At 35.4% G+C, this 12,943-nt stretch overlaps 1 protein-coding gene across 3 annotated transcripts in view; it reads right to left on the bottom strand.

Annotated features, from left to right (window-relative positions):
* ANKHD1 (ankyrin repeat and KH domain containing 1) overlaps positions 1-12,943 on the bottom strand; it is a 121,561-nt gene that overhangs the window by 37,132 nt on the left and 71,486 nt on the right. For all 3 annotated transcript variants that reach the window (XM_055331304.1, XM_055331305.1, XM_055331303.1), the window contains 4 exons: positions 11,376-11,463; positions 7,676-7,803; positions 7,324-7,467; positions 5,306-5,408 (listed from right to left, as the gene is read on the bottom strand). In XM_055331304.1, the coding sequence (XP_055187279.1) occupies positions 5,306-5,408; positions 7,324-7,467; positions 7,676-7,803; positions 11,376-11,463 (463 nt within the window). The remainder of the gene's footprint in view (positions 1-5,305; positions 5,409-7,323; positions 7,468-7,675; positions 7,804-11,375; positions 11,464-12,943) is intronic.

The raw sequence follows: 12,943 nt of genomic DNA on the forward strand, positions 1-12,943 counted from the left end.
TATCTATAATCATGCAGTTAGTGGGATTGTACAGCTACACATTAAAGCACTAATATAAGCTATAAATCAAGAAAAAAAAACAATTTGGTAAAAAGAAATAATTTTTGTCACCTAATTATTCCTAGAAGCTAAAGCAACACCTTCAGTGTTTAGAAGGGAAGGCAGTAGTATAAGATGCCAGAATATAAGAGTTCCAGCTTTTTTAAACATCTCCCATTGTTAGATACAAATAAATCTATACTAGTAGCATGGAGAGACATTATAAAGTACTATTTACGAATATAGGTAAGGCCTTACTCTTTGGTTTATTCTACTTCCTCAGCTTTCCCTTTTCCTCCATTAAATAAAATTAAAAAGTCTGTCATAGGAAACCATGACGTAGAGACAGCTTAGAATATAGCCTTTATTTTATGCACAGTGAGGGAAAGAGGTGGACATATACTTGTCAAAAATTGAATTTACTATTAAAACCAGTTTAATTCCATCATTAGACATTTTTATGTCTATTAGTATACTGTGCAATAAAAAAAATAACGGCCAAAGGGAAAAATATACAACATATGGATAGATATAGATTTGGTTTCACATTTCCTCACTTATTTTTGTCTAAGGAAATATAAAAATTGTTCCATAATCCCCTTGCTTTCTTACATCACCAAACAGCATCTTACTAGAATGATTTTTAAACAACACTCTGAACTGGGTCTTAAGTGGAAAAAAAAGGTTGATGAAGTACAGTTGAAAATAACACAGGACAAGTGTAGTAGCATATATATTGTCTAATGGAATTTGTATTTGGATAAATAGATGTCTACTGTGTTCTGAGTTTCAATATAAAATATTTCTTACTATGGTCACAGTCAAAAATGAAAACCACTGGCCTAGAAAGGACTCATTTTTCCTTTATGCCTAAATTTCTGTCTTAAAATTTCCCAAAGTACAGGCATGCTATACATCTTTAACACAGGAAGGATAACCAAGAGCATTCAAAGACAGAGCATTTGTGTTAACACGCCAAAGGATTAACTAAACCTTCTGCCTTTTACTGTAAATCTTCTAGGTTAAAAGACATTACATTTGGACATATGTAAATTCACAGAAGCATGATTACATAATAGAAATCTGCTAAACTAGAGAATATTAGCAGTAAAATTTTCAGAGAACTCTCAATTTCATTCACTGTACACAATTCCTATATAATTTTACTGATTTGATAGAAAAATGAGAACTTTTCATGTTACCTACTCCAATAAACAATTCTGGGATAGAAAGTAGCATATTAATTTAATTCTTGGTTTATATTCAAATTTGTTTTCAATCTTTTCCCAACCATTCTAGGATACTACTTCTTCATTAATTTTTTAAACATCCTCTTTAATTGCAATGTCTTTCTTCTTAAAAAAATTCTTAATAATTTTCTTTGTCTTCAGAATAATTTGAATTCTTAGCCTGGCACTCATTAATTTATTTGACAAATATTTGAACAACTAGTACAAACAAGGCATAGTGAACCATACAAAGACAAGCGATATAAATCCTGCCCTTGAGGAGCTTACACTCTAAAAGGGGAGATGTACAAAACCCAATACAAGGATAAAGCCAAGGGTTGGCAGGCTTGGAAATGGAAGAGAGGGTGTATAATATGGATAACATGGGAACTCTAATGCATTGCTAGTGGGAATATAAACTGCTATAGCCATCCTAGTAAGCAATTTGTGGCACTTTGTCAGATAAATATTATGCATTCCTATGACAGGTAAATCTTCTTCTTTTTAAAGATTTATTTATTTTTTATTTTAGAGAGCGCATATGCCAGGGGGAGGGTGGACAACAAAGGGAGAAGTAGAGAGAAACCTCTCAAGCAGACTCCCCACTGAGCACAGAGCCCCTGGCCATGAGGCGCAATCTCACAATGCTGAGATCATGACCTGAGCTGGAATCAAAGAGTTAGATGCTTAACTGACTGAGTCACCTAGGCACCCTGTAGGACAAGCAATTCTGACCCTGATTTTGACCAAAGAGATTCTCACACAGATCCTTAAGAGGACTGTACCAGGATCTTCATCACAGCATTGTCTGTGGTGGTAGGAAATGAAAAATAATTTGGATAACCATCACTGGAAAAAAACAAGTAAAAAATGGAAGATATACAGGATGAAGCACTATGCTACCAGCAGAAACAATCTAGAGGTAGACACATGGATAGATCTGTAAAACAGTGTTGAGTGAAAAAAGTAAAAAAACAAAACATGATCTATAGCACAATACCATTCATGTAAATTAAAAATACACACAAAGCAGTAAACATTTTATAAGAACTTATAAGAACAAAAGAATTCACATCAAACACAATAGAATGATTGTCTCTAGGGGAAGTAAGATTAATTCAACTTTCTACATTTGAAGTCCAAAGGGAAGGGAAGGGGCAGGCTTGACCAGTCAGAAGGAAGATCCAATAAGAGCTGTAGTATTCCAGAGAAAAGAAATTACTCCTCAAGAGCCCTTGAGGTACACACACAAGATGTGTTGTGTTTATCCTGACATCATTTTAATGTTTTCCAGTGGATTAATTCTAAGTTGCACAACCTGGAGAGGATAATCATAAGTCTTAACTTTTATAATCTCTGTAGAACCAGTTACAACAAATTAGATATAACAGTGGCTTTAATGGACAAATTTACAAAATTGATTTGGAAAGGCACTAAAGTTGATATTACTTATCCTTTCCCAATAAATGTTCAAACTATAGTTAAAGCTAAACAATGCTAGAAAACTGAGCATATCACTATCACCTGGTTTCACCTTTTGTCTATAGAGGTGATCTTGTGGCCTCTGACAGATATCACCTAGAATGTCGAATCCTTTAAAAACCAACAGAGGACAAGTGAGATTAGCTGCCTATATCAGGAGAACATGGATCAAAATGGATGGAACAAATGGTGCACATAGATGATGAAAGGAAAGAATATCAGGGTAGTATATATATAAAATACCTAGGTAAGTTTTTTTTTTTTAGGTTTTATTTATTTATTCATGAGTGACACACAGAGAGAGGCAGAGACATAGGCAGAGGGAGAAGTAGGTTCCCTCTGGGGAACCTGATGCGGGACTCAAACCCAGGACCTCAGGACCATTACCTGAGCCACAGTCAGATGCTCAACCACTGAGCCACCCATGCACCCGAATACCTAGGTAAGTTTTATGGGCATGAATATATTTTAAAAGGATACAGATACAAATAATAAAAAGATGTCAAGCAGAAGTAAAATGTTCTAACTTAAAAGATGATTGCTAAGAAAGGAAGAGTCCTAGAGAATAAGAACTCCATCCCTAATCACATCTGCAACACAGATATAATCTACAGATTTAGAAGAAACAAAAACAACAGGGTAAACAGAGATTTCATCATTCAAAGAAACTTTTTTAGAAATAAAAATAAGAAGTTTTAAGGAGAAAAATCCAGTTTAAGGAGGAAAAAGAAATATTATAGCTTTTATAATTTAAGATACATTTTCCTATCTACTTGGGTAATTCAGGGTGTACATATATCATCAGCTAATTTTTCCTAATTCATAGTGATATAATATTCTATGATGCACATGATTTATACTAAAATAACATTTTTTTATTTTTATTTTTTAAATAACATTTTAATACAGTGCATCACCACACTTTGATCTTACATTAAGAAATATTAGGTTGGCAATATCATGTGGCATCTGGCAATAGCAAGTATCCAAGAGTGAAATACAAGTGTTCATTTTTTCCTTCTCTTATAATTTAGTAAAATGAAAGATTCCTTAAAAGGTTAGTTCATTTTTATGCTCTTTGGTAAGTAATAAAACATCAAAGTGAAGAAAACAAGTAGATATCCAGCATAAGAAGGTATTTCAGAAAAAAATATGATTATTCACTTAAGCATCAACTTAAAGAAACCCTACCTAAACATTTGTTAGATTTAATAAACTTAGGTCTATTAAACCTAAATTCAAAACATTTTACTTCTCTGCACACACTCCATGTCCTTCCTCGCTTATTTCTTGATTATTTTGTGGCTCTGTTATTAATATATTTTTCTTATTTAGTACTGAATTTCCCTAGCCAAAGTTACTACAGCTCTCTATAATGTATAGCCAAACAAAAAACCAACAAAACCAGAGACATTAGGTTTAAATATTTTACAAATAGTAAAGTCAGTTAGGATGCTTAGATTCCTTAACAAGTACATGGTTAATTTGCTTTTGACTTGTTAAAATTCAAAACAGCAGTCTTTATTTTCTGAAGAATTTGAATAGCTAGGTGTCCAATGGAAAACTCAATTATTAGTTTGTCAGAGAGATTATATATATAATTTATCGCTGAAATTAATAGCTTAGAAATGAAGTAGCCCTTGGTCAAGCCCCTCAATATTCTAAATTACTCAAATTAACATAATTAAAAAGAAACTTCTGCTTGCTGTTATAATAGTCAACAATAATCAACTTTTCTTAAATCAAAATATTAGAGATACTATTAGTATACATACACACCTCATTGTGATTTCAAACATCTAGAGCTTGGTTTTTAATATACTGAATGAAATATGCTCATAAATTTGTTTTTATTTGGTTTTTGATACCATACATATTACCTATTTTATATCCCAGAACTCAGACAGGACAACTATACATGATTATCAAATGAAGGTACTTTATATTTACAAGTGAAGAAGTAGGAAAATATTGAAGCTTATAAACTTGAGCTTTAAGTTTCAAGCTGCTTCTTAATATTCACTTGGATATTATTTATATACTTTTTGACAGTTATTTGTCCAGGTTCACATAATGACAGATGTTAGGCCATCATATTCAGCATTATATGAAAGAAACTAAATATAATCCTTAAATTTCTAACTCCATGAGTTGCATCAATGCTACTGAGATTTAACTAGACAGTACACATTTTCATTCCTCATATTGTACTACTGTTTAATGAGAACTGTCAAGTGGAAAATGAGTATCTGATAATTTTTTGCTGCTATAATATAATCCACACTTGATATGCTTTTTAAGTATTTTTATCTGTGCCAGATGAAAACTACACCTAGGAGTATGTTAACAAGAAAATTAAAAGTCAAGTAATTTTTCCTGGTATTTATCTCCTTTCTTTTATAAATAGTCTGTAAGACTATTAGCATTTGTCAGAAATACCTACCTCAATTAATCCTAGATACACAATAACTGTATACCATTAAGTACTTTTATGAATTCATTAATTATTAATTATATAGAATACCCATTTTAAAGAAAATAATTCAATAACTAACCTTTTTGTACCCCTAAAAGGGCAGGAGAGCTCTCCTGTGATGTTCTGTCAGGTTCCTGGGGAGGTACAACCATGGCAAGTGTGTGCATTGGTACACGAGGAACCTAAAAAGTTAACTCAGAAAAAATATCATCTCAGACTGAAAAATAAAACAAGGGCCCATAAATGAAATGGAAATTTAGATTTTCTTCATATAGTACCAAATATTTTGTTTCTTAAAAAAAAACAAAAACAAAAACCCAAGCTTTCAGCAAGAAATCATTTCTGAAAATACTGAATCAGACAAACTTAACCAATCTATACACAGTGAATGACTTAAGCTAAACAGGATTAGTATTACTCTCTTATTAGAGAGAAATCCTTGTTGGACCTTGTTGGTTCTGATTATAGCTATGAGTACAAGTCATGTTATTAATTGGCCAAATTACCCATGTTCAAACTCTGTATAAGTAAAAAAGAGAAAATCCAACAAAGTCACTAAATTGGAGTATTTTAGGGGGTCCTTGGGTGGCTCAGCGGTTTAGCGCCTGCCTTCGGCCCAGGGTGTGATCCCCAGGTCCTGGGATCGAGTTCCACATCAGGCTCCCTGCATGGGGCCTGCTTCTCCCTTTGCCTGTGTCTCTGCCTCTCTCTCTCTGTGTGTCTCTCATGAATAAATAAATAAAATCTTAAAAAGAAAGGGGGGGTATTTTAGCAGTTCTCAGGATAACATTGTAGAAAAGAACTCAAGGGGCACCTGAGTGGCTCAGTTGGTTAAGCATCTGCTTTGGCTCAGGTTATGATCTCGGAGTCTAGGGACCAAGCCCCACATTGGACTCCCTGCTTAGTGAGGAGCCTGCTTCTCCCTCTCTCTCTGCCACTCCCCCTGGTTGTGTTCTCTCTCAAATAAATAAAATCTTAAACAAACAAACAAACAAGATTTCACTGAACTTTGTATACTTAGTATATTCTCTCCATATTTTTTAGGTAGATTTAAAAATTACTTTAATGACTTCTTGGTGCATATATCCTGGTTAACTATACTTTCCTGGTAGATAAAAGTAGCTATCTCTAGAATAATTAATACTGTCTTGAGAGGTACTAAGGAAGAAGTTATCTCTTAGTTTAAGGTTATGCTTAATGTATTCATTAAAAACAAAGAACCCAGGGCAGCCCGGTGGCTCAGTGGTTTAGCGCCGCCTTTGGCCCAGGGCCTGATCCTGGAGACCCAGGACCGAGTCCCACGTCGGGCTCCCTGCATGGAGACTGCTTCTCCCTCTGCCTGTGTCTCTGCCTCTCTCTCTGTCTGTGTTTCTCATGAATAAATAAATAAAATATTAAAAAACAAAAACAAAAAAAAACAAAGAACCCTGGGGATCCCTGGGTGGCTCAGCGGTTTAGCGCCTGCCTTCGGCCCAGGGTGTGATCCTGGAGACCTGGGATCAAGTCCCGCATCGGGCTCCCTGCATAGAGCCTGCTCCTCTCACTGCCTGTGTCTCTGCCTCTCTCTCTCTGTGTCTCTCATGAATAAATAAAATATCTTAAAAAAAAAGAAGAAAAAAACCCTAAAGACTATAGTAAGATAAAAACTTGGAAAATATTTATTTATATTTGGTATTAAGTGTTTTTAAAAAAAGAACATTTTTTCAGTAAATAAGACAAGAAGCAATTTTCATGTGCTTTTGAAGGAAAGAAATCTTTTTTTTTTTTAAAGATTTTATTTATTTATTCATGACAGACACAGAGAGAGAGAGAGAGAGGCAGAGACACAGGCAAAGGGAGAAGCAGGCTCCATGCAGGGAGCCCGACGTGGGACTCGATCCTGGGTCTGCAGGATCACACTCCAGGCCCAAGGCGGCACCAAACCGCTGGGCCACTGGGGCTGCCCGAAGGAAATAAATCTTAAAGAATTTAGAATCATGTTATTTCAATATGTAACAGAAAAGAGAAACAAATCCGTTTTCATTAAAGCTAATTTTAAACAAAAACTCCCAATCAATTTGGAGGCTTTATATTTGTAAATCAGCTGTTTTACTTTACCTGAGATTGATCTTGAGAAGATGAGGTGAGCTGAGACACATCTGTAGTAGGAACTGACAGAACATTGTTTGGATAATCCAACAGATAAGAAACAACATTAGTATGACCACCTTTTGCAGCTTCAATGAGCATTGTCGAACCATCCTGAGAAAAATTGAGAAAACCATTAATCAATTATTCGTAAATTTCTTATGATTGCTATAGACATTTAGTTTTTTAGCAGCCTGTCTAGAATCAAAACTCATTTTTAAAGAGTAATGAATATTAAGCACTGAGATCAGGCAAACAAATCTTCAATATATTTTAATAATAATGTATATATTATTTATTTACTTATTTTTAGGTAGAATACCTTGAGTCGATGAGTAGGGTCAGCTCCATGAGCCAAAAGTAACTCAACAACTGCCAGGTGACCTCCTGCACATGCCAGAGATACTACCGTATGATCGTTATTGGCTGTAGCCCTGTTCACATTGGCACCTTCAAAGAAACATAAACAGCAATCTTAGAAAAAGTTGGAATCAATCAAGGTCACAAATAATATCAATTTAAAGTTTTTTTTTGAAGTATGACATAGATATAAAAAAAAGTGCACAAATCCTAAGTGTATGGTTGAAAATTTTTCATAAAGTGAACATACCTGTGTAACCAGCACCCAGATCAAGAAACAGAACATTATCCACATGCCAGAAATCCCACACCTTGTGCCGTCTTTCACTCACTACCCACCCTTCCAATGATACTACTCTTCTGACTTCCAAACTGGTTTTAGTTTTTGAACTTTATATGAATGAAATAATACAGTGTGTATCTTTTGTGTCTGGCTTCTTTCACTCAATATTATATTTGTGAGATTTATCCACAATGTTGCACATAGCTGTAGTTCGTTCATTCAATATCACTTTTAAAATGGAAAATTTAGAAGACTAAGGTTAATAAATATATATAGGTTAATGTAAGCATCAAATAATATCATTGTATGTAACTCAAAGTGTTGTAAAGACATTTTTTATCTACTTCTAGAATGTGGCAATATAGCCAGCTCTCAAAGTAGAGAAAACAGGTCTTTTAAACAATATCTAAGAGATCTATAATTCTTCCTACAGTGTACTTTAGAGTCAGAGGGACTTGGATATGGAGAGAAGACAAGAATATCCAAAAATATTATCTGAAATGCTATTTAGCAAGTTGTTAATAGCATTGTTCAAAATGATCTGAAGAAAGTCTAAACGCAAAACCTTTTCTTGGCCTCTTTTTTGATAAATTACATTAATTGTTTTCTCAATGCCCCAAAGTCTCAATCAGATAGTTAAGACTATAGCAATATTGGGGACGCCTGAGTGGCCCAGCAGTTGAATGTGTGCCTTCAGCTCAGGGGATGATCCTGGGGTCCTGGGATCGAGTCTCACATCGGGTTCCCCGCAGGGAGCCTGCTTCTCCATCTGTCTATGTCTCTGCCTCTCTCTCTCTCTCTCTCTGTGTCTCTTATGAATAAATAAATAAAATCTTAAAAAAAAAAGACTATAGCAATATTCCTTCCTTAATTCTAGACTTAGTTTATGAAGAGAAAAATAAACCCATGGGCAAAAACAATATAATGCATTTATTTAATTTTCAGAAATATCTAGCTGAACCTAATCCTAACCCACATAAAAGTACCTTTTGGGAAAGGCAAGACACACCAATATTCTTACATTAGCAACATGTGATTATTTTAAAAGTTGTTAATAATAAATTTAGATGGTAGGACTGTTGAGCAGTTACTATAGCCTAGAAAGGTTATAATCAATGTGTTAAGTCTGATTACATGATTAGCAGGGTTGGTGTTGGGTGAGATTAGATAACCTCCTTAGTAAAGGAACATGAGAGAATTCCCAAGGTTACCCATCTGTTTATTAATACTTCAGTATGTCTGAAGTGAATAGCTTTTACAGAATGTTATAACATTATGTAAAGATATGCCTTATTTGGTAGCAAAAATGTGCTATTAAGAAAATAAACCTAGCTGTATCCAATTAAAGATAAAAAGAAGTATATTTAAAATGATAACATTTGGGCAGCCCTGGTGGCTCAGTGGTTTAGCGCTGCCTTCAGCCCAGGGTGTGATCCTGGAGACGCGGAATTCAGTCCCACATCCAGCTCCCTGCGTGGAGCCTGTTTCTTCCTCAGCCTGTCCCTGCCTCTCTCTCTCTGTATCTCTCATGAATAAATAAATAAAAATCTTAAAAACAATAAAATAAAATGATAACATTTTTATAGTGGCACAAAATACCTGAGTTCTGTTGGAATGTAGATATAAATTTTTTATTTTTATTTTTTTAATAAAATTCTTATTTTAGGGGCACCTGCGTGGCTCAGTCAGTTAAGTGTCTGCTTTCAGCTCAGGTCATGATCCCAGGGTCCTAGGTCGAACCCCCAGGTCAGGAACCCTGCTCAGCAAGGAGTCTGCTTCTTCCTCTCCCCCATACTCGAGCTCTCTCTCATTATCTCTGTCACTATCTCAGTCTTTCTCTAACAAATAAGTAAATAACATATTTTTTAAAATGTATTTTAAAATTCTTATTTTAACAACATGGTATCACCTGAGTGGACTCTCCCTGCATTTTACCATCCTGCCCCAGGATCTTTCATCAGATACTAGAATACCTCTAACACTATAAACAGACTCAGGCTGAACCAAATGAAATTATGAATATGGCCGTTTTTGATGTATAAAATGACAGTTTAATGGTTCAAACTAACATGGGTTTAGCAGTATTTCACTTTTCGATAGTGAACAGTCTTGAACTACTTCTTTACCCATCATTCGAACTTCTTTGCTTAAAAAATTCTAATAATAGAACCTCTAAAGGAATATAAAAATAATAACACCCTTGTATATATCTTTAATTCAGCTGTACAATAAACAATAGTGGCAGACTTTCTGCTTCCCCATCCCACCTTCCAGCAGAACTGCCTTATCATTAAGTGCTGAACAATACTCTATCCACTAAATATAGCTGGATGTTTTACATTTGACTTTTCCAACTTTGGGCAGCAATAATATGCTGCTTGGTTGCCAAACTCCAAACTAATATAGAAAAATCCCATTGAGGAACAGAATAGAGAACCCAGAAGTGAACCCTGAACTTTATGGTCAACTAATATTCGATAAAGGAGGAAAGACTATCCATTGGAAGAAAGACAGTCTCTTCAATAAACGGTGCTGGGAAAATTGGACATCCACATGCAGAATGAAACTGGACCACTCTCTTGCACCATACACAAAGAAAAACTCAAAATAGATGAAAGATCTAAATGTGAGACAAGATTCCATCAAAATCCCAGAGGAGAACTCAGGCAACACCCTTTTTGAACTTGGCCACAGTAACCGGAGAAGGACAAACAGTGTATGTTCTCATTCATTTGGGGAATATGAATAATAGTGAAAGGGAATATAAGGGAAGGGAGAAGAAATGTGTGAGAAATATCAGAAAGGGAGACAAAACATAAAGACTTCTAACTCTGGGAAATGAACTAGGGGTGGTGGAGGGGGAGGAGGGCGGGGGGTGGGGGTGAATGGGTGACGGGCACTGAGGGGGACACTTGACGGGATGAGCACTGGGTGTTATTCTGTATGTTGGTAAATTGAACACCAATAAAAATTAATTTATAAAAAAAAAAAAAAGAAAGAAAAATCCCATTGAGGGGCAGCCCCGGTGGCTCAGCGGTTTAGCGCCACCTTCAGCCCAGGGCCTGACCCTGGAGACCCGGGATCGAGTCCCAGGTTGGGCTCCCTGCATGGAGCCTGCTTCTCCCTCTGCCTGTGTCTCTGCCTCTCTTTTTCTCTGTTTGTCTCTCATGAATAAATAAATAAAATCTTAAAAAAAAGAAAAATCCCATTGAGTACCTCATGAATTCTACACTTACTAAATAAAACAGAGCAAGAAAAGACTAGGATATAATACTTTTCTGTAGGAAAAGTAGCTCTAACATAAATTGTAACAGTTTAGGGTCTTTTTTTTTTCCAGAAATTATAGCCTCTTACAAATGATTACTTGTACTTCCCTTACCTTTGCTAATAAGAAACTGCACGGTGCACAAATGACCAGCTCTTGCGGCTTTCATCAAAGGTGTTCTTCCACCCTCAGATTCATGTTCCTATTAAAGAAACAAAAGAATCATGCATCAGTGCTAATTTATTAACCATCTACTTTAAACAGTACAAATGACATGAGAAATAAGATTTAATACTTACTGTAGTCACTTATACTAACTATCTCCATTCCTCCAAAATGTAGGATTAATTTCCATCCACAGTAGTAGTAACTTTTTAAGGTAAGTTCACTTTTGCATACCAAACAAAAGCATTTAAAGATAATACTCATGTTTAGTTTGAGTGTCAAAGAGAAATAGCTACATCTTTCTAATCCTAAGGTCAAAAAGATGTTTTCCTAACTATTTACATGAATTGTGAAAAAAGAACCTTAGTTTTACACATGATTAGGAAGATCTTGATCTTGTCATATTAGAAACCACTAAGAACTCTATTATAGGACAGAAACCAGTCTCTCTCTCTCTCTCTCTTTTTAAGATTATTTATTTAGAAACCAGTCTCTAAAAACACAATGGTATTTCAAGAGTAAAGAGAAAAGAAAAAAGATTACCAATGAAGCAGACATATTTTTAGACTAGAAATATATGAATAGTGAAAGGCAAAAGCAGCAGTTTTATAATAGCAGAAAGACAGTTATTCCTTCTAGGAAGTTTGCCAGGAAGAGGAATGAATGATAAAACAGCTTGCAACCATCCTAATATCAAATGCCCCTAAAAGGAGCTTGCTAATATGGTAAATAGTACTGTTTGGAAAACCATGAACTCTTATTACATTTATCTAAATAGAGTGTTGTATTTAAGTGACGAATCACTGAATTCTACTCCAGAAATCAATCTTGCACTTTTAAATAAAAATAAAAATAAAATAAAATATACCTGATACACAGTTTGCTCACCTATCCTGTTTCATTATGTATGTAAACATTAATTTCTGTTGTTCTGGTCCTCTTTTGTTAATAAGAAAAACTTAATAAAGGGGTGCCTGGCTAACTCAGTTCTTAAATGTGTCTTTGGCTCAGGTCACGATCCCAGGGACCTGGGATGGAACACCACATTGGGCTCCCTGCTCAATGGAGTCTGCTTCTTTCTCTCTGCCCCTCCACTCCACTAGGTGTGTGCTCTCTCTCTTGAATAAATAAAATCTCAAAAAGAGAAAAAAGAAAAAAACTTGATAAAGAACAGTGCTTAAGGGTGGCCCAGGTGGCTCAGCGGTTTAGCGCTGCCTTCAGCCCAGGGCCTGATCCTGGAGACCCGGGATCGAGTCCCAAGTTGGGCTCCCTGCATGGAGCCTGCTTCTCCCTCTGCCTGTGTCCCTGCCTCTCTCTTTCAGTATGTCTCTCATTAATAAATAAATAAAATATTAAAAAAAAAAGTACAGGGCTTAAGTCAAACTTTACTTCAGCTCTATGCTAATTAACTCAGAGAATCCTTTGGCTACCACAGTCAAAAATACTGTCCTCAGGGCGCCTGGCTGGGTCAGTTGGTAGAGTATGCAACTCTGTGGTTGAGTTCAAGTCCCACATTG

This window comes from Nyctereutes procyonoides, unplaced genomic scaffold, assembly GCF_905146905.1.
Source record: "Nyctereutes procyonoides isolate TBG_1078 unplaced genomic scaffold, NYPRO_anot_genome, whole genome shotgun sequence".
NCBI lineage: Eukaryota > Metazoa > Chordata > Mammalia > Carnivora > Canidae > Nyctereutes > Nyctereutes procyonoides.